Here is a 26,000-nt window from a genome sequence, read left to right on the forward strand (position 1 = left end):
ACATGTCCCACACCAGCAGTGGGTGCTCAGCACGGGGAAAGGAAGATCCGAAACATCCCACACACTGAAAGCAGTTCATGAATCGGAAAATGCTAAGCAAACGTTGGCTGTTTGGCTCTTATAATTTATTGATGATAATGAATAGCCCTTGGGCCTCCCAGATGTTTCCAGGGATTGAAGGTAAAGTTAGCTCTATTTTTAGGAACTCCGATAAGAGGAGTTTCAAGGGCACCAAGAGCAGGGTGACCAATGGTCCCGGTTTGCCTGGGACTGTCCAGGACCCTGAGAATCTAGCCTTCCCTCTTGGGTAAGGTGACCAACCATCTCAGTTTGCTCAGGATTGAGGGGTTACCTTGGATGTGGGATTATTCAAGACCCAACCTAGAATGGAGGCAGCAGGCCGGTTTGAGCCAGCGCTGGACAAGGAGCCTCTGCCTGCCAGGCTCCATGCTGGAGCCCTAAGGGAGCAGCAGCTACAGCCTTTGCTTGTCATGGGCTGTCTGGGGAACCCTGGGGCCTCTGTCTTTGTGACAGCCTATGTGTGTACAAGGGCCAAGGAGGAAGACATAGAAGGACACTTCAGCACACAGCTATTAGCAGGGTTCCAGAAGGAACACTGAACATCCAACGTGTCCCTTATTCCTTGCAGGAATCCTGGCAGCCAGGAGCTCGTGAGCCCGCTTTACAGATGAGGAAAGTGAGACACAGGCTAGTGAAGGCACTTGCCCAGCATCACAAGCAGCCAGTGAGCCGCTGAGGGGCTGAAGGATGACAAGACCCCACTTAAGGACAGGTGTAGCCCCCAGAGAACAAGTCAGTCCGAACCAGGGAAAAGGCAGAAATTAGCAACATTTCTGGAGTCTTGCAGCTGTGTTCCGTTTAATCACAGACTGCAAATTGAATGATGTTAAGGCAGTGTTGCCTCTTTGAATTTCCCCCAAGCCCTGTTTAATGAATAAATAGGCGTGATTTGTAATTAGCTTAGCCATCGTGCGAATGCTTCCAGAGCACCTGAAGTGAGTTAAACATGCCCCCTGCAAACTTGTCGGCAGTATTCATTGACTCAGCAAACCTCTCTTCCTGGTCCACCGTGCATGCGACCAAATAATCACGTATCGCTCTGCCGTGGATATATTGAGAAAAATTGGGATTTTGTTGGTCTGGAAAGATGGAGACACAGTGTCTTCAACAGTCCTGCCTCCCAGGTGGGAGCTGAACGCTGCAAGCTCAGTTTTTGTTGGCAAATGCTAGGAAACCCCCAGAACAATCTCCCATCCCCTCCCTGAACCAGCCTTGAAGAGAATCCCACAACCACCAGCAGGAAAGTCTGGTGGCTAACGCCACCCTATGGAGGGGTGGGAAGCTGGGCCCTGGGTCTTCACCAACCCGGGCTGCCTTTCTTTTGTGAAAGCAGCTGCCTGATTCCCACAGCTGCAGCTGGAGTCCACTAACTCTTGCCAAGGTACCAGGCGCCCTGTACTATTTATCCTGTAATGGTGGCTGCGTATCAGTTTTGCCTAGTTTCCGTGCTAACTATATGGCTGCTGCTGAAATTCCAAATCCTAATATTCCCCTGCTCCGGGCAGGTGGGAGGGCCTCTCGGCACCGGTAGCCTTCTTGATTACCCACGTTTTCCAGCAAAGGGGTTTCCATTCATCTTCATCATGGGCTCAATCTGTGCACAGAGAGGAGGCATCCGCCCTGGCGGGGCCTCTCCACCCAATCACCTGGAGGCTTTCCCTCATCTGTTCCTCTGCCTTCACAGCCGCATTTATATTCCGCCTGCCCTGCTGCTTCCTCCGGGGCCTGCGGTGGATCCTCAGCGCCAGGCCTCCTCCCTCTGGGCCCTGCCTGCGAGCCCAGGTGCCAGCCTGCTGCAAGGAGGAGGCGTGGGTCACCCACCCCTTCTCCTCCTGAATCAGGAGGTGGAGACTGTCGGTCTGTCCTTACCATGACCTTGACACTGGGAAGTGGCCCTGGGCCCTGTGTGGAAAAGCAGGTCTTCCCTGCTCTGGCAACTCAAATTCAATCTGATCTGCTGATGCCGGCTGGGCACCAGGCTTCATGCTGGCACTACAGATGCCCGGGTGTCTGGCCCTGCCCTTGAGGGACTCAAGTGCACAGGGGAAGTAAACACCAGGATCAGGATAATAAGGACCTGCTGTGGGCACCATCCTCTACAGTTTGCTCCCCAGTTCACATGAGCCCTCACAAAGCTGTGGGGCTGGTTTTGCGGAGGGCAGACAGGATCCCTTAGTAGCTAAAAGTACAGATTTGGGCATCCTCTAGACCTGGATTTGGATCCTGGCTCTGCCATGCATTTTCTATGTGGCTTTGAATAAACCCCTTTGCATGTCTGAGCCTCGGCTTCCTCATCTGTGAAGTGCAGCCCTTACAATGCCCACTACCAGGTGAAGGCTCTGTGAGGTCATGTGGGAAGCGTCAGCCCCGGGCCTGCACACAGAATCTCGCTGTCACCCAGGATGGAGTGTGGTGGCGCAATCTCAGCTCACTGCAACCTCCACCCCGCAGGTTCAAGCGATTCTCCTGCCTCAGCCCCCCAGGTAGCTGAGATTATAGGTGCACGCCACCACACCAAGGCTAACTTTTGTGGGGTTTTTTTGTTTGTTTGTTTGTTTTTTCTGGAGATGGAGTTTCACTGTTGTTGCCGAGGCTGGAGTGCAATGGCGAGATCTCGGCTCACTGCAACCTTCACCCCCCGGGTTCAAGTGATTCTCTTGCCTCAGCCTCCCAAGTAGCTGGGTTTACAGGCACGCGCCACCATGCCCAGCTAATTTTGTATTTTTAGTAGAGATGGGGTTTCACCATGTTGGCCAGGCTGGTCTTGAACTCCTGACCCCAGGTGATCTGCCCACCTCAGCCTCCCGAAGTGCTGAAATTACAGGTGTGAACCACCACCCGGCCTAACTTCTGCGTTTCTAGTAGAGACAGGGTTTCACCATGTTGGCCAGGCTGATCTCAACTCCTGACCTCAAGTGATCCGCCCGCCTTGGCCTCCCGAAGTGCTGGGATTACAGGCGTGAGCCACCATGCCAGGCCATGAAGAAGGTTTTGGAACTCGAGGCATGGCCGTGACTAACAACACAGGCGCCTCCCCAGAGCACCTTCCCAGAGAATGGGACAGGCGGCTCCCACAGTTCTCAGGACTGTGTCCAGTGAGATCTTACAGTGTTGGCACCTGTGGGCTGGGCTCAGGTCACTGGCTGTGGCTCGGGGTTGTTGCTGCATCTGTAAGATTGGAATAATAACCTTGTCATTGGGCTGCTAGAGAAAAGCTTTATATCGGGAATAATGATTATTTGCCACAACGCAGGGTGGGCAGAGAGGAACCTGGTGTGTCTGCCTCGGGGGACCTGGGTGAATTCTGGGCTCCAGCCACAGCTGTCTCATGAAGGGCTTGGTGCAAGGCCATTCAGGGTCTGAGAGCTGATTCCCTGTTCAGGAGCCCCCTGCCCTCCTGGGCATCCTCGAAGGCGCCCCAAGGCTCCTCCAGAGAGGGCTGAGGGCTGCCTTTGCTCCTCCTTTTCAGCCAATGGTTTGTACCTGTCCTTGGCCACAAGATGTCACCCAAGGAACAGCAAAGCCGGGGCCTGGGAGGAAACTGGCCGACGGCAAACTCGCGGGGAAAGGGGTCGGGGATGGTGCGGAGAAGCCGTAGAGGCAGCGTGCTCAGTGGCTGCAAATCTCGGGATTTCTAGCAGAACGGGGCGCTGTTGCCCTCAGAGGACGCCGATTTGTAGATGCCACCTAAAGATAATAAATTCGAAAATAATAAGTAAATAGGGACAAAAATCCCACCTTCCCAGAGTAAAATTAAACCCTGCTAGCCAGATAAAGGGTTGCAAACAGACAAGACACTTTGGTGTGATCAGGGCTGCAACCCAGGCAGGCACTGAGCTGGGCTCCTGGCATCCTCATCCCGGCCCTGTGCTTGGTGGGGTGGGAGCAGACACAGGAGAGGTGTGACCTGGTGTGGCACAGCCTCTGCCCCACCTAATTCTACCCACTGGAGATCAAGGGCTTTGGGGCACTCTGTCTTCCCAGAGGACGTGAAGAACTACCTGGCCCTGGACCACGACAGGGATAGTTCCTGTCCCAGCAGGGCCTGAATTTGGAAGGAAAAGATGGTGGAATCCCTGCCCTGAAGGGCTACTTTCTGCCTCTCATCCATCCCCATCTGCAAACATTAAGGACACCTGCCATTTGGAGGCATGCCCTCCCCTAGGAGCACAGGCTCCAGGGAGACACTGTTCTGGAGAGGGAGGGATGGGGGTGAGGCCTCACTGAGGAGGGAGGCAGGAGGGGGCACCTGGGGTTTTCCTCCAGAAGGGCCATCTGAGGCAGGAGGAAGGACTGTGGGGGAGGCAGTCAGATCTGGGCATCGGCAAAGGCTTAGAGGCCGGCAAAGGACAGCATTTTGGGAAAGGTGATAGTTCTCAGTGGCTGGAGTGGGGCTGGCTGGAGGGGAAGGAGAAGGACCAGAGGCATGTGGCCGAAAAGGCAGGACAGAACCCAGGTAGAAAAGAGAAGATTTTAGGCAGAAGAGGAATCTGCTCAGACTTGATGAATTTTTTTGTTTGTTTGTTTTTGAGGTGGAGTTTTGCTCTTGTTGCCCGGGCTGGAGTGCAATGGCGTGATCTTGGCTCACTGCAACCTACGCCTCCCGGGTTCAAGTGATTCTCCTGCCTCAGCCTCTTGAGTAGCTGGGATTATAGGCATTCACCAACATGCCCAGCTAATTTTGTATTTTTAGTAGATACGGGGTTTCTCCATGTTGGTCAGGCTGGTCTCGAATTCCTGACCTCAGGTGATCTGCCCACCTCGGCTTCCCAAATTTCTGGGATTACAGGTGTGAGCTACCGCGCCTGGCCAGACTTGATGAATTCTAAGGGCACCTAGGAGAAGGGGTGAGAGGGAGGCAGGGAGACTAGGAGGCAGTCGTGATTGTGGAGGTGGAAAAACTGGCTGTGGCAGCGGGGGACAGGTTTAAGAGACATTTCCCAGCCAGGCGCGGTGGCTCACACCTGTAATCCCAGCACTTTGGGAAGCCAAGGCGGGTAGATCACTTGAGGTCAGGAGTTCGAGACCAGCCTGGCCAACATGGTGAAACACCGTCTCTACCAAAAGCACAAAAATTAGCCAGGCATGGTGGCATGTACCTGTAGTCCCAGCTTCTCAGGAGGCTGAGGCAGAAGAATCGCTTAAACCCAAGAGGCAGAGGTTGCAGTGAGCCGAGATTGTGCCACTGCACTCCAGCCTGGGCGACAAAGTGAGACCCTGCCACACACACACGCACAACACAAAAGAGACATTTGCCAAGGGCCCCTCAGGAGGTTTGGGCAATCCAGAGCCTGGGCCAGGGAAGAAGGCTGGGCAGCGGCAGGCATGAGTGACAAAGAAGCGTGTAGGGTGGGGCACATAGGGATGAAAGTATCTGGACCTAGAAAGGCATCAAGTGTCAGGAATCACTCCACTGTGGTTACTGTTTATGACCACAGTGGAAAGGGACTTGAGCTCACAACCCAGCCTGTTAGTTGATAAACTGCCTCCTGGGTACAGTGTCCAATATTTGGGTGATGGGTAGGCTAGGAACCCAACCCCATCATTATGCATGTAATACCCATGTAACAAACAAGCACAGGTACCTCCTGAATCTAGAATAAAATAAAAAATGGGTTCTCTTGGCTGTCCATGGTGGCATCACCCCTGCCATCAAGGGGCTGCACCCCACTGAGTACTTGCCGCCCTTAGCCAAATGCCTCAGTCAGACGCAGATATCAACCAGCAGGGACTGGCAAGAACTGTGACAGCTGCAGGGCTGGGTGCTGCTGCTCTTGCCTTTGCAGGTCGCTGTGCGTCGCAGTCCTGGAAATCTCTAGAACAAGGATCACAGAAGCAGTAGAGAACCTTTGAACTCCTAGCTTTTCATCCTATTACAAAGGAGGATTTGAACAGAAAATGAGTAGGAGAAAAGCTAGTGTTATTTTAGGTGTAAGTTCACCTGCTGGCAAGGCTAAGATTAGAGCAGCTCATAGGAGAATCGTGATTTTGAATCACCCAGATAAAGGTGGATCTCCCTACTTAGCAACCAAAATAAATGAAACAGAAGATTTGCGAGAAGCGACCACCGATCACTGATGGATGCTCAAGAACCCCGCTGAGGAAAAAAGGCAGGGGGCCTTTAAAAAATCCTGCAAATCAATCTACAACATGATCTTCTTAATTTTCATACATGCATAGACCACAATCTTTTCTTCTCCCATTAAGCTATTATAACAATAAAAGATTAATAATGTCCAGGCGCGGTAGCTCACACCGGTAATCTCAGCACTTTTGGAGGCTGAGGCAGGAGGGTAGCTTAAGCCCAGGAGTTGAAGACCAGCTTAGGCAATATAGCGAGACCCCTATCTATAAAAAATACAAAAAAAATTAGCCAGGCGTGGCGGCATGCACCTGTAGTCCCAGCTACTCAGGAGGCTGGGGTGGGAAGATCACTTGAGCCTGGGAGGTCGAGGCTGCAGTGAGCCATGATCTTACCACTGCACTCCAGCCTGGGTGATAGAGCAAGACCCTGTCTAAAAAAAAAAAAAAAAGATAAATAGTAACAACAACCAAAAAGGGCTCTGAGTGTCTGCCCTGTGCACAGGTGGTCCTTGTGCTCCTGGCGAGTCCAGCGCAGGCCCTCCCTGGCAACTGCCCTGCTGGCCGGTGTTGGAGGAGGCACCTTTCCAGGATTCCCTGGCCTGTCTCCTCACCCACAACATACCAGGTTAAAAAGAAGCTTGGGCCAGGCACAATGGCTCATGCCTGTAATCCTAGCACTTTGGGAGGCCAAGGCGGGCAGATCACCTGAGGTCAGGAGTTCGAGACCAGCCTGGCCAACATGGTGAAACCCCCATCTCTACTAAAAATACAAAAATTAGCCAGGCATGGTGGCATGTGCCTGTAATCCCAGCTACTTGGGAGTCTGAGGCAGGAGAATTGCTTGAACCTGGGAAGTGGAGGTTACAGTGAGCCAAAATCGCGCCATAGCACTCCAGCCTGGGCAACAGAGCAAAACTCCATCTCAAAAAACAAAAAGAAGCTTGGGGCCTGAACTTGTGTTCAGTGGCAAGACTATCAAGTCCCCTCTTGAGTCAGCTCAGTGGGCAGCCTTCCTGATCAAGGGTCCCGGACACCCCCGTGCTCCTGGCAGCCTCCACTGTGTCCCTGCACTTTAACCACCCCCTCCATTAAAGGCCAGTACAGGAGAAATAGTTCAAGATTTTATGTAGATGGTAAAACAGCAGGGGATCCGTGAGGTAATAAAGCCCAAATCAGGAAACGCCTTCAAAGGAGTTGCCACTTGCCTTAGGTCTGGTTAGAGACAGAGCTCAGATTAGATCCATCTTCCAGTTCCTGAGCCTAGCAACATAACCAAACACCGCTGGGAACCTGTGGCTTTTCAGTAATGGCGGGAGTGGCCCAGGGAGGGAAAGGACCAGTTCAGGCTCATTGGTATGGCCCACTTAGCTGTGGAGGGGCTTGTGGCGGGGGCATCCCTGAGGACGCTGCGACAATCGGATGGCCCTGAGCACTTCCTGTCATCTGTCCCCTTCCATTGCACTCTTCTCCTCACAGCATGCTGCCCCAAAGCAGCAGCAGCAGATGCAGCCTCTGCTGTCACCGCCACAGCCACACGAAAAGGAAAATAGGGTCGCCAGTGATCAAAATGTAAAGGGACCTAGGGGAGGGAACCCAGGCATGAAAGTCCACACATCAAATGTGGGAGGAGAAGTAGAAGAGGAGAAATTCTTTTACTTTCAGCAGAGGCAGCACTGGGGAAACAAAAGTGAAGTCAGAGGTCAAGGGCTGTGGGAACCAATGCAGTTATTTTACATGGGACACCAGTTATGAATGGTCACAAAACAATCAAAATGAAACAACTGGCTGGGCGCGGTGGCTCACGCCTGTAATCCCAGCACTTTGGGAGTCCAAGGCAGGAGATGACTTGAGGTCAGGAGTTTGAGACCAGCTTGGCCAACATGGTGAAACCCCAGTCTCTACTAAAAATACAAAAATTAGCCAGGCATGGTAGCACATGCCTGTAATCCCAGCTACTCGGGAGGCTGAGGTGGGAGAATCACTTGAACCCAGGAGGCAGAGTTTGCAGTGAGCCGAAATCGCACCACTGCACTCCAGCCTGGGTGACAGAGTGAGACTCCACCTCAAACAAACAAAAAACCCAAAAACAAAACAAACAAACAAACAAAAAAACATTTTAAAAGCTTAAACACAGAAAGATTAGACTCTAAGAATTTTTCATACATAAATTTGGGTATGTCATTGAACACCATGATTCTCTGGAAATGTTTAGCAATTTGAGGCTAAGGAAACAGCGTTACATAACAGGCAGTTATGAGTAAAGAAAATGCTTCATTCTAAGCATATAAAAAGAGCTATCCTTAAAGGAATCACTGGATTGGCTGTAGGCTAACAATTCTCATTCTTTTAAAGGGGCTTCCCCATTCATGCTTATTACCCTTGTGAGCTATGAAGCCAAGTGTTTAGGAGTTAACCACTTTCACAGTGGATCATACATTTTCATGAGTTTCAGTGAGATGGGGAGCTTGCTAGAAATGCAGATTCCTGGCATCTTCCCCAGAAATTGATTCAATGGATATGGGGTGGGATCATGAGTCTGTGGTTTTATGAACCTCCCCAGGTGGGCGATGAGGGTAGGCGGGCCACTGGTTCATTCTTCATCAAGTGCAAGCTCTCCTGGTGCTTCTCAAACTCTCTTGGAGAGGCTGGGCATGGCAGTTCACACCTGTAATCCCAGTACTTTGGGAAGCTGAGGCAGGAGGATCGCTTGAGCCTGGGAGTTCAAGACCAGAGAGGGCAACATAGCAAGCAAGACCCCATCTCTGAAAAACTTTTTTGAAATTAGCCAGGTGTTGTGGCATGCACCTGTGGTCCCAGCTACTCAGGAGGCTGAGGCAGGAAGATCACTTGAGCCCAGGAGTTTGAGACCACAGTGAGCTAGGATCATGCCACTGCACTCTAGCCTGGGTGACAGGGTTACACCCTGTCTCAAAAACAAAAACTCTCTGGAAAATAAAAGTCACTGGGAGGACTTGTTTAAAGATTCCTGGTTCCCTCCCCTATGGACTCTTATATACCAACAAGAATACCAGGTGATTCTCAACAGGGAAGTTTGGGAAACAGTTTATATAGTATAACTCCCTAGAGCACCAAATCCTGGGCCCCATCCCCAAAGATGATCTAGTTGGTCAGGGTGGGTCACAGCATATATTTCGACCAGCAATACGCTGAATTCCTAAACAGTTAACAGAAATAAGATTACCATGGTTTTCACATTCATTGTTTACAACAGGTCCAAGGACTTGGAACTGAGAGCTGTTTCCGCTTTAGCATAAAATGTGGACGGTGTTCTGGATCTCCACAATAGCCTATATGGTTCTTTGGTCATATATTTTTTTTCTTTTTTTAGAGACAAGATCTCGCCCTGTAACCCAGGCTGGAATGCAGTGGCCCAATCTGCAGCCTGGAACTCCTGGGCTCAAGCCATCCTCCCACCTCAGCCTCCCAAGTAGCTGGGACTACAGGCATGTGCCACCATGCCTGGCTTATTTAAATTTTTTTTTTTTTTTTTTTTTTTTTTTTGTACAGACCAGGTCTCATTGTTTCCCAGGCTGGCCTCAAACTCCTGAGCTCAAGTGATCCTCCCGCCTTGGTTTCCCAAAGTGCTGGGATTACAGGCATGAGCTAAAACACTTTCTCTGGCCATGGGTCTTTTTTTTTTTTTTTTTTTTAATCTATGGGCTATATTTTACTACCCTAAGTGGATGGAAAGGATTCTTCTGGAATGAAATAAGTGAAGCAAAAGCTCTTCGCTGAATACTTCAATCCTTAGGTGGAGGACACATTTATGGCCAAGAGGAGCTTCAGCCCTGGTTTCTCTCTACAGGATCACCACCCATTTTGCAGCAGCATGGCAGGCAGGCTCGTGAAGCTAGTGTCAGTAGCTCAGCATCCTGTGAGGAAAAGCTACGGAGCCCTGTACTTGCAGAAAGGGTTGAGTGGGTACAAGCATAACAGCAGTCCAAGCGACACAGGTAAATTCCAAGTTGGCAAGAAAAGCTGAATGCTATTTTTGGTTCTAGGCGTCATACCACTCGTTTTAATATTGAAGAGTGGGCCGGGCGCGGTGGCTTACACCTGTAATCTCAGCACTTTGGGAGGCCGAGGTGGGTGGATCACCTGAGGTCAGGGGTTCGAGACCAGCCTGACCAATATGGCGAAACCCCGTCTCTACTAAAAATACAAAATCAGCTGGGCGTGGTGGCGCATGCCTGTATTCCAGCTACTCAGGAGGCTGAGGCAGAACTGCTTGAACCTGGGAAGCGAAGGTTGCAGTGAGCCAAAATCGAGCCATTGCACTCCAGCCTGGGTAACAAGAGCAAAACTCTGCCTCAAAAAAAAAAAAAAAAATACTGAACAGAGCAAATGGAAATGGGCCATAAGCAAGTTTTTAACTATTTCCTTCTAAATGAAGTGCAATCAATATAAGAAAAGCGCCTTCTCACCAGCAAGGGAAGCCTGAAGAATGAGTTAGTACTCCTTGTCAAAAGTAACTTCCCTTGGCTGAAAAGATTAATAAAGGCCTAAATGAATATTGTGATTAGATGGCAACACTTTTGCTTTCAAAATGAAAAATGATAAATAGCTACCAAATATAGGCATTAGGCAGAAACTGTTAAATCCATAGATGAAGGTCTGGGTGCAGTGGCTCACGCTTGTAATCCCAGCACTTTGGGAGGTTGAGGCGGACAGATCGCTTGAGCTCAGGAGACTGGGCAACATGGCAAAACCCTGCCTCTACAAAAAATACAAATATTAGTCAGGTGTGGTAGCGTATGCCTGTTGTCCCAGCTACTGGGAAGGCTGAGGCTGGAGGATCTTTGAGAACAGGAGGCAGAGTTTGCAGTGACCCTAGATCCTGCCTCTGCACTCCAGCCTGGGCGACAGAGCCAGACCCTGTCTCAAAAAAAAAAAAAAAAAAAAACCTTAGATGTTCACCATTGTGTTAGTTACTGCCAGGTCATTCTAGTTCCTTCTTGTGCCATACTTAGCAAACACCCTTATTGTTCAGACAAAAAAGATGTGTGTGAATTCACGGAGAACATCAGAACATTCGGAAGTCAAATACGTTTTCAGAAATGCTTCTGAATATAAAATAGATGACAGAAACATAAAACCCAGTGAATCAAACTGCTCTCCCCTTTTAATCAGTTTTATAGAATATTTTACAGTACTAATCACATTAGGAGACAGGATGGGTTTCCTGTACATATACAAGATTGTGCAAGCTCATTAATTGAGACTTATAGAAAGGTTTTATCTGTTTCAAAAGAGGCAGTACAGCTTTTTAATCCAGGTGAAGCACAAGAAGAATCCAGTAGACAAGAGAGTATTAATTTGACAGAGATGAATTCCCTTAGTGCATGGCCGCTACCCACACTGTCTGCCATTATCCAAGTGGAGACGTCATCTCTCTTGAATTGAACCCTTGCTGAGCTCAGGCCTGTGGGATGCGGCAGCTCCAGGGTCACTCCATAGCTCAACCACAACTTAACACGGAAGCAAACTATATTTTCATTTATCCAAGTGTTCTCAAGAGTAATAAAGCTATTCCTTGTCCTACTACTTTCTAACCTACATTCTAAAATATATTAAGTAATTTTTAACCTGGCAAAGTTCTCAAGCATTTTGGCATTTAAAGTAATCGCAAATACCTCATCACTGTTAATCCACTTACTAAAAATCCTTTGGGCTTCAAGATCGTTTCAGATTTACTTCCCTTAAAATTCAAGCAATTGCGTACAAAATAAACTCACTAGACTTAAATATTTAAAAAGAGAGACAACAGCCTTTTCTTTAAAGAAACAAAGCAGGAAGAGACAGGAGAGAAAAATCTAGGAAGCACCAATTGAGGAAGTGAACCCCACTACACTTCTATCACTTCTATGCAATCCAGTAATAATCCTGAGTGTATTCCTACTTTCCCTCTTCACACCCAATCACATGGGAGAAAAACAATTTTAAAACACCTAGTTGACCTTACTCGGTCCAAAGTGGAAATTTCCATGGCAAACAATAGGAAAAAGAGTGCCCGGGTTCAGCACACCAGTCAGCTACAGATTCTTACGGCAAGAACACAGCCCCTGTATTGGGGCTGAGATTGTTCTCTTGCTCACGCACCTCAGGGACACATTTGTAAAGCCCACTTTAAACAAAGGCTTCCAGGACATAGGAAAAGAAAAACCATGCAGCACATTTGCAATCCCTTAGAAAACCTGAGCCTCCTACTACAGCGATTTAACTATCTGTATCAGAAGGCTTTCATAAGCAGGTTTTTATAAAGAAAAAGCAGAAGAAAGCAATTACTGTGGCTGAGATTTTACCTAAAATGGAGAAAGCAAAATGTTTGACACGTTTAAATATATATACATATAATTTTGTGGTTGGGCGCGGTGGCTCACGCCTATAATCCCAGCACTTTGGGAAGCCGAGGTAGGCGGATCACTTGAGGCCAGGAGTTCGAGACCAGCCTGGCCAACATGGCGAAACCCTGTCTCTACAAAAAATACAAAAATTAGCTGGGTGTGGTGGCATACACTTGTAATCTGAGCAACCAGGGAGGCTGAGCCATGAGAATCACTAGAGACTGGGAGATGGTGGTTACAGTGAGCCGAGATCACAGCACTGCACTCCAGACTGGGTGACAGAGCAAGGCTATGTCTCAAAAAAAATTAAAATATAATTTTGTAAGTAAAGACAATCTTCAACTTGTATTTCTATTACTTCTAAAAGCAGAATATCAATACAAAATGCAAACCTGATTTTTCTTTTCCTCAGAGAAGTTAATCCTACAAGATTTCAGGGGACCTGAGCCAACTCTCTCTCCATTTAACATCCACTTTATAAATTCTATGTAGTAACTAGTGGCTGCTGAATGTTTCCTGGGCTGATTTTGTACTTTTACACTAATCTTTCATGTAAAGAAAGTACTGGAAGGCAGTGGAGGAAGAAACATTTGGGGAACAACTATTCCTCTTTTCTAAAAAAAAAAAAAAAAAAAAATCAAATCACTCCCCATCTCACATACCTGTCAAGAAATCAAACAGTGATGGTTAATGCCAAAGTAGTCCTTGCTCCTGACAGATTTTCAGAGGAAACCTTAGCTGCCCCTGCAACAGCTGTGCTGTGCTCCTCCGCCAGCTACGGAGTCATGAGCACCCGAACCCATTTCACAGGTGTCACAGATGCCAAATCTCTTGGGGGTCTACCCTCAGCCCCAGCTCCAACACAGCACAGCCCTATCTCCTGCCTCCAGCGTAGCCCTTCACCCCAATCCCACCACCTTCTCTTCCACAGAAAAGAGCCCCGATGCAATGTCCACATCTTCATATTTATTTCCACAGTGTTAACATGGAATAGATTTAGCAACCATTGCAGAGAAAAAAAAAATCTCTCATTGGTTTACGAGTTAAATCCTGTAACAATGAATTTCAACCATTCGAAGTCTTCTGCTGCTTAACATTTACTGAATCAAAGGCTGAAGTAAATGGACTCTCATCTAGGTCTCAGAAATCACACAGCTGGCCTCGTGATGTATTTACGATGGGATTTAACTTCTAATACAAGGCAAGTTTGACAGTTACAGCCAATGAAGCGCATGACTCTGTACATGGATTTCTTGACCTAACATTCAAAAGGACATTTCATAGTACTAGTTTAATTCTGATCTCTCTCTAGAAGGCAGAAACCACATCCCACACTCCTATGCAATTTGTTATTTTGGTATTGTAAAGTAAATGAATAAGAAGGGGTGGAGGCATAAAGAAAATCTAGTTTCTGGCTGGGCAGGGTGGCTCACGCTTGTAATCCCGCACTTTGGGAGGCTAAGGCGGGTGGATCACGAGGTCAGGAGATTGAGGATCATCCTGGCCAACATGGTGAAACCCCGTTTCTACTAAAACTACAAAAATTAGCCGGGCTTGGTGACATGCGCCTGTAGTCCTAGCTACTCGGGAGGCTGAGGCAGGGGAATCACTTGAACTGGGAGGTGGAGGTTGCAGTGAGCCAAGATCGCACCATTGCACTCCAGCCTGGGCAACAGGGTGAGACTCTGTCTCAAAAAAATAAAATAAAATAAAAACAAAGAAAAAAAAATAAAATCTTTAGGCATTCCCAGACACAAAGATCTCAGAGACAGACAACAGAGAGCCTCTGTATTCATCTGCCCGAGGCTGTTTGTCACAGTTCCCTTAAAAGATGCCTGGAAATGCTCCCAACAACAAGGGACTCAAGTATGGGGCTGAGTTTGTTATAAAAGCAGCTAAATGTGTTTAGGAAACACACGAAGTGAAACCAGACAGTGATGGCCCACGTACAAGACTTGTGCTTGAAGCTTCGGTGTGCCTCCATGGCCAATTTTTCAGGCACCAAAACCCATTCCTGATTAATTATTGATATACAATGCAAACCAAACTATGAAAACACAAACTTTTTTTCAGAAGAGGGAAATAAAGGCACAGAAACCTGCCAAAATAGATATTTTTTTCCATAAGAATAGTATGGTTGATTAAAATAGTTTATCACTAGTAAAACTTGTATCACTAGAGCAGACAATACAAATTAGTTTTTTAAAAAATGACATTCACTGAATTCTTGGTCTGTGCATTCAATGTGAATAATCATCAAAAATATATTACAATTAAAGGTTTGTAAGGAGCTCTGTCTGGGATTTCTGCAGTATATTATTTCGGAGGAGAAGAACCACCATAAAGTATGAGCTATCCACTGTTCCTTTTTACGTCATGTATGGTAATCAGTCTATCTCCTAATGCAGGTTCACAAACTTCCACGGTGAGATGTCTAAGTGACTTAGTGACTTTCACACTCATTAAAGGCAGCCCTGTCCATCAAACTCCATACCTAGAAAGTTCAATAAACTGTATTACATTTTAATAAATATTTCTGTGTACTTTTTGTTTTTTGCTTTTAAGCTCAGCTTAAATTTTGTCAAGGAAACCATTTCACAAGACAGTATGTCACAGCCTACTATCAGCAATAGTCCTTGTTTATTAGAATCTGCAGATGTCCATATTACATCGAATATAAATATATATTATATTTACATTTCCTTCTTAGCTTTCAATTTAGGTGAGTGTATTTATAGATAATGCCACTAACGCACCACTATTCTAATCCTCAGTGCAACTCATACCTTCTTTCCATTAGATGCTCATTAATGTAAGACAGCATCTTAAAAGAGGGGTACTGTTCTTTTTTAAAATAAAAGGAAAGAAAGGGAATCCAAGAATGGAGGTCTAGAAATTTCCTAAGAGATTTTTGTTTTGTTTTTTATACTTAGAAATACTTGAAAAATGTGGTCCCTTTTTGTAGTACTAGTCTCTACTTGGGGACAAGAAAATAGAATATGCAACTCAGAAAGGAAAGAGCCCAAAGACGAGAGAACCTGCTTGTTAGCTCATTAACCTGTTTAGTAAAGATCTGCTTTAAAATGCCTGATGCTGTGCAGTATCATACAAAACAATCTTCAGCCTTCAAAGCAGCTGATGCACCTTCTCAGAGATCTGTTTGTCTGATTAACAGTCTGCTGCCTTGGTGGGCCTTGGTCTTGGTCACTTTCGGTCATCGATGGTTTTAATGAATTCTACTGCTGCTGTGAACTGCATCCACCAATAGGACTCCTCTCCAGACAGACAGCTAGCATAAAAGCTACTGATATACTGCACAGTAGACAGCAAACAGGGTGGATTTGCCTAGAGAAGTGAAAAATAAAAAAGAGTCAATTACTCAGATGTCATAGCTCTGCCAAAATCATGTAAGTGTTCTTCGAATGTTCTTCTATGAAAGACATACCAATCCTTTTGAAAACAACCCCAAAGTTATTTTTTGGAAGTAATCTGTGAACCCTAGTTTCCAGGAGTAGCAATAATATGCTGGAAAGGCAACCCAGGTTCTAATCTCAGCTAATCTATCTAGAGGTTTCTATCCTTACAAGTCCTTAACCTCACTGGTTTCTAAGAAGGCTGAACTAATCTCTGTGGTCTTACTCAACATCCCAGGATTTCAGAATGTTAGATAACAAAATAAATGCTGTAAGCAAACTGAGTTATATCTGGTAAGTCCAGGGAGAATAAGCTGAGAAAGAAAAAACTAAAAAAGATGACATGCCCTCTGTTGCCAGAGGTAACAGAGGACATCTCCTGAATTTTTTTTACCTTTTTCATGTGGTGAGAAAGGGCACAGGCTGTTAAATGGTTAAGAGGAAGAGCTAGGGCCTTTTCCTTAAAACTAGCTTAAACTGGCTCTACACAGGAACTAGATTTATCACGTGTGGAAGCCAGAAGAGCGATGGCCAACAGGAGGAGCTGTGACGACCAACCCCATGGGTTTCTCCCTCCAAGCTAAGTGTTCAGGTTGTAGAAATATCACAACACTAAGAAATAGTAAGACATATGTCACACACGCTTTAGACAGCAACAGCTGGGCTGAGCTGACAGCAACACACAAGTGATACGATCACTTAGTGGCTGTGTGCACCCAAACTACATGGTCACCCTCAAAATGTTCAAAATAAACCATTTAAATGATGAAACTTTAATTTTAAAGTCAACAAGAACTAGAGATGTCAGTACTTTTATACTACAATTACAAAATAAGAAGCTAAAAGAGGAAGGAGATTGGTAAGTTTGGTAGCCTATATGACAAGTACTGCAAGGAATTCCATATTAAAGAAGATGGTAAAAGTATAATATAAAGAACCTGCCCTCATCCATTCATCCAATAATTATATACTGAGCCCCAACTAAGAACTTCAGGCACTGCTTTTTTTTTTTTTGAGATGGAGTCTCACTCTGTTGCCCAGGCTGGAGGGCAGCAGTGTGATCTCGGCTCACTACAAGCTCTGCTGCCCAGGTTCAAGTGATTCTCCTGCCTCAACCTTCCAAGTAGCTGCGATTACAGGAGCCTGTAATTTTTGTATTTTTAGTAGAGATGGGGTTTCACCATCTTGGCCAAGCTGGTCTTGAATTCCTGACCTCGTGATCCACCCTCCTCGGCCTCCTAAAGTGCTGGGATTACAAGCGTGAGCCACCGCGCCCAACCTAGGCACTGCTTTTTAGCTGAAAATGTTCATCTAGGAATCTAGTACTCCCATCCTTTCTTTCGAAAATCCTAAGGTAAGAACAATCTTGGCTGGGCGCGGTGGCTCATGTCTATAATCCCAACACTTCAGGAGGCTGAGGCCGGCGAATCACTTGAGGCCAGCTGGAGACCACGAGACCAGCTTGGCCAACATGGCGAAACCCTGTCTCTAGCAAAAATGAAAAAAAATTCGCTGGGCATGGTGACGCACGCCTGTAATCCCAGCTATTTGGGTGGCTGAGGCATGAGAATTGCTTGAACCCAGGAGATGGAGGTTGCAGTGGGCTGAGATCACACTACTGCACTCCAGCCTGGGTGACAGAGTGAGATTCTGTCTCAAAAGAACAAATCTTGACATTAGGCACTTTCTTTCTGAGTAACCCAGAGCTTGTGACTTGGAAAAGAGCCAAGATATCTACGGTTGTGTGAAGCCCTGTGCCACCTGCTCAGAATGCCACATAACTCCTTAACTGATAGTAGTAAGGGGCCCACCTTTATCAACACAAACACCAACACAGGAACAAAGTCATCCGCTCCAGGGACAGAGTCCTCATTGGCCAGGCTCAGGAGGTTCATAATCGTAGAGCACATTCTCAGGATGCACTGCACTTTGTCCCGGGGGGTTTTATAAGCACTTATTGTCCTGATTTCTGATTGTGCAGATGGCCATGGTGCTTCTCGAAGATAAACCTAAGTGAGACCATAGACAATATACAGATTCTGAATCCAGTGGCAACCCCGCGCAGTGACTACTGCAACCTCCATGTTGGGAGGCAGAGGATAATGTGGTTGCTTTTTCCTCTCTTTGGTAAAACCATATTGCAGGCCCCTTTCCCCTTCACTAAAGATTGAAGCGTAACTTTAAAACTTTTAAATAAGTTGCTCTGAATTTTAAAATACAGCAAACCAGATATCCATTAATAGAAAAAGGGCATTCAACAGCACAGAAGCTAGAATTCACAAAATTTCAAACCATTCTCTTTCTTAAATAGCTAGAATGGAACTTCTCTACATTTAGTAGCTGATTCCAGAAGTACAAACTACTAAAAGAGGACTTTTCCTTAAAACTAGCTTAAACTGGCTCTACACAGGAACTAGATTTATCACATGTGATAAAAGAGGTTAATTAAAAATATGTACCGTTGTTGCAGTAATTCCAGAAATAACAGATTCAAAAAACCAAAGACAATTTAAAATTTTATGCTAATTCATGTCTCATTAGTGGGGGTTGTAACAAAAACAACCAGAAAGCTCAAATACCTGAAATTTTCATGTTTTCTTATTTTCTAAGAGATGTAGGACAGGTAAAAATGCTAACATCAATGACTAAAAGGTAATCTGAGATCACATGCAGACTCAATGACCTCTCCTGAGACAGCATATCTCACTCTTTGGAGTGCTATCAGCCTCCCACTTCTTCAAAACATTTCTGTAGAAACCTGACTATAAAAGCACTGATGGAGAGGTACTGCCCCTGAGAGCAGGGCTGGCTTGAGAAGTGGCATCAAGGAAGGGCTCCTCACAACTGGCTTTCTACTATTTCATACCAGGGAATTTTAATCCCTGAAAGCATCTTCAGGAACTTCGCAGTTAGACTGAATTACATAGAGTGAAAATGATGTTTTATATTTTCTCACATTTCAGTTCCTTGAAAACGTGGTAACATTATATGGTATAATAACACGCAGCATTTAGTTAACATTACCCATGCTATATAAACCTGTATTACCTCTGGTATCTGAAGAGCTCTGTGATTTGCAGTCACTACTTTAGACAATCTCTGGATATGTTCATGAAGAACCCTGAAAACTCCCCAAAATACACATGTAAATATTCATTTCAGAAAATACGGTACACAAACAGTCATCATTGACTTTTACAAAACACGTGAAACATGTTGACTAGATATGGATTACAGCTAGATATGGATTACAGTTAGAGTTGAGCCTCTTAGATAAGTATTCTTTCCAATCTGCTCAGAAATGCTGAGTGAGCCAAGGGGATGCAGGGAGGGGAGGGAGTCTTTCCTCTCTGGACCAGACAGCACTGCAAGGGAGAAAGGAGAGGAGCCCTTGGTAGGAGCTGCTTGGACACATTATTTTGTAAGGTAGAGGAAAAGGACAGGGGAGGAAAAAGTGAGAGGAAGTAGAAGGATCAAAAGCCAGAAACCAAAGATATTAATTACATGGAGAAGGGCCTCCACCATTCACCCAATCTTTCACTTTGTAGATGAAGAGAAGTAGGCTTAAAAAGGGAAAAGCCTTGCCTAAGCTACACAGGTGTCAGTAACAGGGGCTGAACCCAGCTTCCTGGCTGCTCGTGTTCCTTCCAATTCCTCTTTTGGCTTTCCACCCTCTATAAACCCCACAGAAATGCCATGGAGGGTGGGGAAAAATAATCTCCTTCAAAGTTGCTGTTTGTAGTCTATATGGTTTGAATGTCCCCATTCCTTATCCTATGCCTAAAGGCAAAAACTAGTGCTCTGGAGAGAAAACAGGCCCCATCTGGCATATTAAGCACAGAAGTCTGGGGTGGGCCAAACACTGTGAGACCATAAACAAATGAGGAAGGCAGATTGGAAGGATCCTAACCCATTTCACAGGAAAGTGAATTCTCTCAAATATCTATGCAACATCTGAAAATCTCCATGAAAAATATTTCATACAAACATAACCCACACCCCGAGGATCCTATTACACGGACCCCTGGGAGTCAGGCACAGTAAGCCACTGTCACTGTTAAGAAGCATGGTAACAACTTTAACATGGTTGAGGTCAGAAACAGGGTTATGAAGCAGTGCTCAAGAAAATACAGAAGGCCAGGCGGGGTGGCTCATGCCTGTAAACCCAGTACTTCAGGAGGCCAAGGTGGGCGGATCACTTGAGGTCAGGAGTTCGAGGCCAGCCTGAGCAACATGGTGAAAACCCATCTCTACTAAAAATACAAAAATTAGCTGGGCATGGTGCCATGTGCCTGTAATCCCAGCTACTCAGGAGGCTGAGGCAGGAGAACCACTTGAACTTGGGAGGTGGAGGTTGCAGTGAGCCAAGATTGCGCCATTGCACTCCAGCCTGGGTGACAGAGCGAGACTATCTCAAAAAAAGGAGAAAATACAGAGGAGGAAAAATAAAACTGCAAAATCTTCCCTAGTCTCTTTACGCAAAAATAATCGCTATTACTATTCCAGGTTAATTTTTTCCAAGATTAATTGTTTTTTTTGTGTGTGTGTGTGTTTTTTTTTTTAAAGACAGAGCTTCGCTCTGTTGTCCAGGTTGGAGTGCAGTGGTGTGATCTTGGCTCTCTGCAACCTCTGCCTCCTGGGTTCAACCAATCCTCCTGCTTCAGTCTCCCAAGTAGCTGGCATGACAGGTGTGAGCCATCATGCCTGGCTAATTTTTGTATTTTTAGTAGAGACACGGTTTCACCATGTTGGCCAGGCTGGTCACCAACTCCTGAACCTCAGGTGATCCACCTGCCTCGGCCTCCCAAAGTGATGGGATTACAGGCATACGCCACTGCGCCCAGCCAGGATTAATATTTTTAAACAGCTTTATTGAGATATAACTCACAAGCCATACAATTCCAAGCATTTTCTGGTATTCAAATACTTAACTGTTCATTCTCTCTCTCTCTTTTTTTTTAGACAGAGTCTCACTCTGTTGCCTAGGCTGGAGTGCAGTGGCGCGATCTCAGCTCACTGCAACTTCTGCCTCTTGTGTTCAAGTGATCCTCCCTATTCAGCCTCCTGAGCAGCTGGGACTATACACGCATGCCACCACACCCAGCTAATTTTTGTATTTTTAGTAGAGATGGGTTTTCACCATGCTGGCCAGGCTGGTCTCGAACTCCTGACCTCAGGTGATCCACCTGCCTTGGCCTCCCAAAGTGCTGCGATTACAAGTGTGAGCCATGACGCCCGACCAACTGTTCATTCTTAATAAATATATAATGAGCATATATTAGAAGCCAACCACTGTGCCTGGTGCTGTTAGAATGGTTAATAAAAGCATTATTTCCTGGTCTCGCAGAGGGAATAAGGCAGTGTGGAGAGAACATTCATCAAAGGATCACACAAACCAGCGATTAAGAACAGGGGAGAGGCCAGGCATGGTGGCTCATGCCCTGTTATCCTAGCTCTTATCCCAGCACTTTGGGAGGCTGAAGCAGAAGGATCGCTTGTGTCTAGCAGTTTGAGACCAACCTCGGCAACACAGCAAGACCTCGTCTCTACAAAAAATAAACAAGGCTGGGCGCAACAGCTCATGCCTGTCATCTCAGCACTTTGGGAGGCCAAGACGAGTGGATCATCTGAGGTCAGAAGTTCGACACCAGCCTGGCCAACATGGTGAAACCCCATCTCTACTAAAAATACAAAAAAAATTAGCAGGGCATGGTGGCACATGCCTGTAGTCTCAGCTGCTTGGGAGGCTGAGGCAGGAGAATCGCTTAAGCCCAGGAGGCAGAGGCTGCAGTGAGCTGAGATCACACCACTGCACTCCAGCCTAGGCAGCAGAGTGACACTCCGTCTAAATAAATAAATAAAAACAAAATCAGCAGGTGTCATGGTGTGCATCTATAGTACCAGCAATTTGGGAGGAGGCCAAGGTAGGAGGATCACTTGTCACATAAGCCTGGGAGGTTGAGGCTTCAGTGAGCTGTGATCATGCCACTGCACTCCAGCCTGGGTGACATGGCAAGACCCTGTCTCAAAAGAAAAGAAAAAGAAAAAAAGAACAGGGGAGAATTTTGCCCCCACAAGGGACATTTGGGAATGTCTGAAGACATTTGGTTGTCACAATTGGTGGGGTATTACTGGCATCATGTGTGTAGAGGTCAGGGATGCTCCTAAAGATCCTATAATGCACAGGACAGCCTCCCACATCATCAACAATCTGGCCCCAAATGTTAGTAGGGCTGGGTTCAGAAACCATGACTCAAACAGATGTCAAATGGCAACTGTGGCAAGTACTAAAGAAAGGCACCGAGGCCTGAGAGAGCCCTAACAGGATGTAACCTAGTCAGGACAGGCTTCATCAGGGAAACGATACTTAAGTCAAGACCTGAAGCATAAGTAAGACTTAATCACGAGAAGGAAGGGAAGATTAGTTAAGGCAGAGTAAACAGCAGTGCTTTCCAAAGAGGCTATACCAATTTCTACTCCTTCCAGCTTGACTGCCCACATCCCTGAAAACTGGGTATTATTCTTTGTGATCATGTAACTCTGACAGGTGAAAAATGGTAACCAATGCATTTCCTTTTACAATCAGACACTAAGTTACACATATAGCTTGCCTAAAATATGGGCTACCTGGTAGATCCCTATGTAGTTCCACATAGGCACTCAACATAGAAGTACTCACTGGTCGCGAAGTATGTCCCCATCTTGATTAGGGTAGAAGGCGAGCTTGAAAATCCGGTTCATCACGCTTCGCTCAATGGCCAGTTGTGCATCTTGAAGCTGTTCTTCACTCGCGTTTTGCCATATGACATCCTGGGCCATTGCACCATAAAGAAACTGCAGAAAATCTTCTACCTGAGCAGTTTTATCGTCAGCTGCAGTGAGTTTCTGAAAGTCTCCAAAGCAAAATAATAATTTTTAAATAGTTTAATAAAAACTATCTAAATAATTTTAAAAAGGAAATCATAGAAATAATTTTAATCACTAGCTATGCAGACACCATGATCTTAAAGCCAAAAGTGTTTCAGTGTAGTTTATTTTAGGACAATATGTAGCTATATAATTAAATCAGGAGAAAAAGTAAGAAATATGTGAAAGTTTAAGTGCAAGGAATTTGTTATAAAAATATGTTTCTAGGCCAGGCACAGTGGCTCACACCTGTAATCCCAGCACTTTGGGAAGCCGAGGTGGGCGGATCACGAGGTCAGGAGATTGAGACCATTCTGGCCAACATGGTGAAACCCCATCTCTACTAAAGATATGAAAATTAGCTGGGCGTGGTGGCGCGTGCCTATAATCCCAGCTACTTGGGAGGCTGAGGCAGGAGAATCCCTTGAACCAGGGAGACAGAGGTTGCAGTGAGCCGAGATCGCGCCACTGTACTCCAGCCTGGCGACAGAGCAAGACTCCGTCTCAAAAGTTTCTAAGAAAAATATGTTTGGCTTTTTTAAAAAAATGAGAAAATTTGTATAGATCCAAAAATTTACCAATGTCCCCAATTTAAAAAGTAAGCTACAGATATTCAATCCAGGAGAAAAATGCAATTTATTGGTTTGACATCAAAGTTTAATTTATTAAGATTCCATAAAATAATTGGGTATTTAAGGCATGCAGATACTTGAACAAACTAGCAAAACAAAACAGTATTTCTAAATCTTCCCAACAGTATTACAGGTGAAGAGATGCTTTAACTAAAGGTATTGAGTTACCTTGAATGAATTCCCTGATCTTCTTTTCTTTGCTCTCCAGCAGTAATCTCACACAGACAGTGGTAAAGTATCGATTGGCCACTTCTTTGTCCCGCAAAACTCTTTGCAATAGCCTTTCCAGGTGAGCCTGTGTGGTCTGTAGTCCTTGTCGACAACGAGTGAGATAAGCAATATATGGGGCTCTTTTTCTAAAAGGAAAAATACTTTGCATGACATCAGATATATTCAGTGCATACTCTCTTTGAAGAATAAGGGTCCTAACTTTTCTTTAGAAAAATTACTGCACAGACTGGTTTTACAAAGTAGCATGTCTGTGCTCTCTTCAGTAGCACATACACAAAGTAGCATGTCAGGCTGCAGACATGGTAGAGACTGATCATGGTGCCAGCTGCAGAACAGACCCATTCTGCATTTTGTTTGGGAGGATCTATGGGGCTGAAGACTTAGTTACCTAATTCACTAAATGTTACTAAGCCCCTCTGCATACTTGGTGTATTTTACACTGGAGCTATAGGACCTCATACTTAATAGGAAATTGACAGCTACAGATGACCAACAATAACAACAAATACAGGTTATATGTCACTAGGTCACAAACATCCCCCACCAATTACTTGCTTATAGTCTAAATGTCACATTCACTAGAGTGCCCATTCCCTAAGCCCTGAAGCCTCCTCACTACCTAAGCATCTCAGTTACATTTTTCTCCATAATCATGAGCAGGGGACTGGCAGCAGAAAAAGCACAGCAATTCCTAAGGCTACTTACATCTGCTTCTCTGGTCCAGGAAAGTAGGCTTTCCTATCACCACTAAAAAAAGAAATATGATATTCTAGTTGTCCTAGCCTCAAAATATAGGCATACCTCTTTACCTGCTTTTGTGCAAAGCTGAAGTAAATTGCACTCTTCTATTTGGAACTGCTCATTTGTAACTACATTTCCAGAGTAAATATCCAAATATGTTGCTTAGAAATTGATATGATTTGGCTGTATTCCCCACCCACATCTCATCTTGAATTTCCATGTGTTGTGGGAGGGAATTGAATCATGGAGGCATGTCTTTCCTGTGCTGTTCTCGTGATACTAAGTCTCAAGAGATCTGATTGTTTTAAAAAACGGAATTTCCCTGCACAAGCTCTCTTCTCTTGTCTGCTGCCATGTGAAATGTGCCTTTCACCTTCCGCCATAATTTTGAGGCCTCCCCAGCCACATGGAACTGTTAAGTCCAATTAAACCTCTTTCTTTTGTTAAATTGCCCAGTCTCAGGTATGTCTTTATCAGCAGCATAATAACAGACAAATACAGTAAATTGGTACCGAGAGTGGGGTACTGCTAAAAAGACACCCGAAAATGTGAAAGCAGCTTTGGAACTGGGTAACAGACAGAGGATGGAACAGTTTGGAGGGCTCAGAAGAAGACAGGAAAATGTGGGAAAGTTTGGAACTTCCTAGAGATTTGTTGAATGGCTTTGACGAAAATGCTGACAGTGATATGAACGATAAGGTCCAGGCTGAGGTGGAGATGAGGAACTTGTTGGGAACTGGTGCAAAGGTGACTCTTGTTATGTTTTAGCAAAGACACTGGTGGCATTTTGCCCTTGCCCTAGAGATTTGTGGAACTTTGAACTTGAGAAAGATGATTTAGAGTATCTGGCAGAAGAAATTTCTAAGCAGCAAAGCATTCAAGAGGTGACTTGGGTGCTATTAAAGGTATTCATTTTTTTTTTTTTTTTCTTGAGACAGAGTTTCACTCTTGTTGCCCAGCCTGGAGTGCAGTGGCGTGATCTCAGCTCACTGTAACCTCCGCTTCCAGGTTCAAGCGATTCTCCTGTCTCAGCCTCCCAAGTAGCTAGGATTACAGGAACCCACCACCACACCTAGCTAATTTTTTGTATTTTTAGTAGAGACAGGGTTTCACCATGTTGGCCAGGCTGGTCTTGAACTCCTGACCTCGGGTGATCCACCTGCCTTGGCCTCCCAAAGTGCTAGGATTACAGGCATGAGCTACCGTGCTGGCCAGCATACAGTTTTATAAGGGAAACAGAGCATAAACGTTCAGAAACTTTGTGGCCTGACAATGCGATAGAAAACAAAATCCCATTTTCTGAGAAGAAATTCACGCTGGCTATAGAAATTTGCATAAGTAATGAGGAGCTGAATATTAATTCCGAAGACAATGGGGAAAATGTCTCCAGGGCATGTCAGAGGTCTCCATGGCAGACCCTCTCATCACAGGCCCAGAGGCCTAGGAGGAAAAATGGTTTCATGGGCCAGGCCCGGGGTCCCCATGCTGTGTGCAGCCTAGGGACTTGGTGCCCTGCCCTCCGGCCGCTCTAGCCATGGCTGAAAGGG

General features: G+C 45.8%; 1 protein-coding gene across 42 annotated transcripts in view; it reads right to left on the reverse strand.

Annotated features, from left to right (window-relative positions):
• Positions 1-13,476: 13,476 nt before the first annotated feature.
• Positions 13,477-26,000, reverse strand: part of GAPVD1 (GTPase activating protein and VPS9 domains 1) — a 109,172-nt gene continuing 96,648 nt past the window's right edge. For 40 of the 42 annotated variants that reach the window (XM_024345880.3, XM_016961667.4, XM_016961665.4 and 37 more), the window contains 5 exons: positions 23,650-23,837; positions 22,623-22,836; positions 18,992-19,064; positions 17,755-17,952; positions 13,477-15,875 (listed from right to left, as the gene is read on the reverse strand). In XM_024345880.3, coding sequence (XP_024201648.1) covers positions 15,735-15,875; positions 17,755-17,952; positions 18,992-19,064; positions 22,623-22,836; positions 23,650-23,837 — 814 coding nt within the window. In that variant the 3' untranslated portion in view covers positions 13,477-15,734. The remainder of the gene's footprint in view (positions 15,876-17,754; positions 17,953-18,991; positions 19,065-22,622; positions 22,837-23,649; positions 23,838-26,000) is intronic. The other 2 variants (XR_010148849.1, XR_010148850.1) reach the window with 1 other exon arrangement.

Source organism: Pan troglodytes, chromosome 11, assembly GCF_028858775.2.
Source record: "Pan troglodytes isolate AG18354 chromosome 11, NHGRI_mPanTro3-v2.0_pri, whole genome shotgun sequence".
NCBI lineage: Eukaryota > Metazoa > Chordata > Mammalia > Primates > Hominidae > Pan > Pan troglodytes.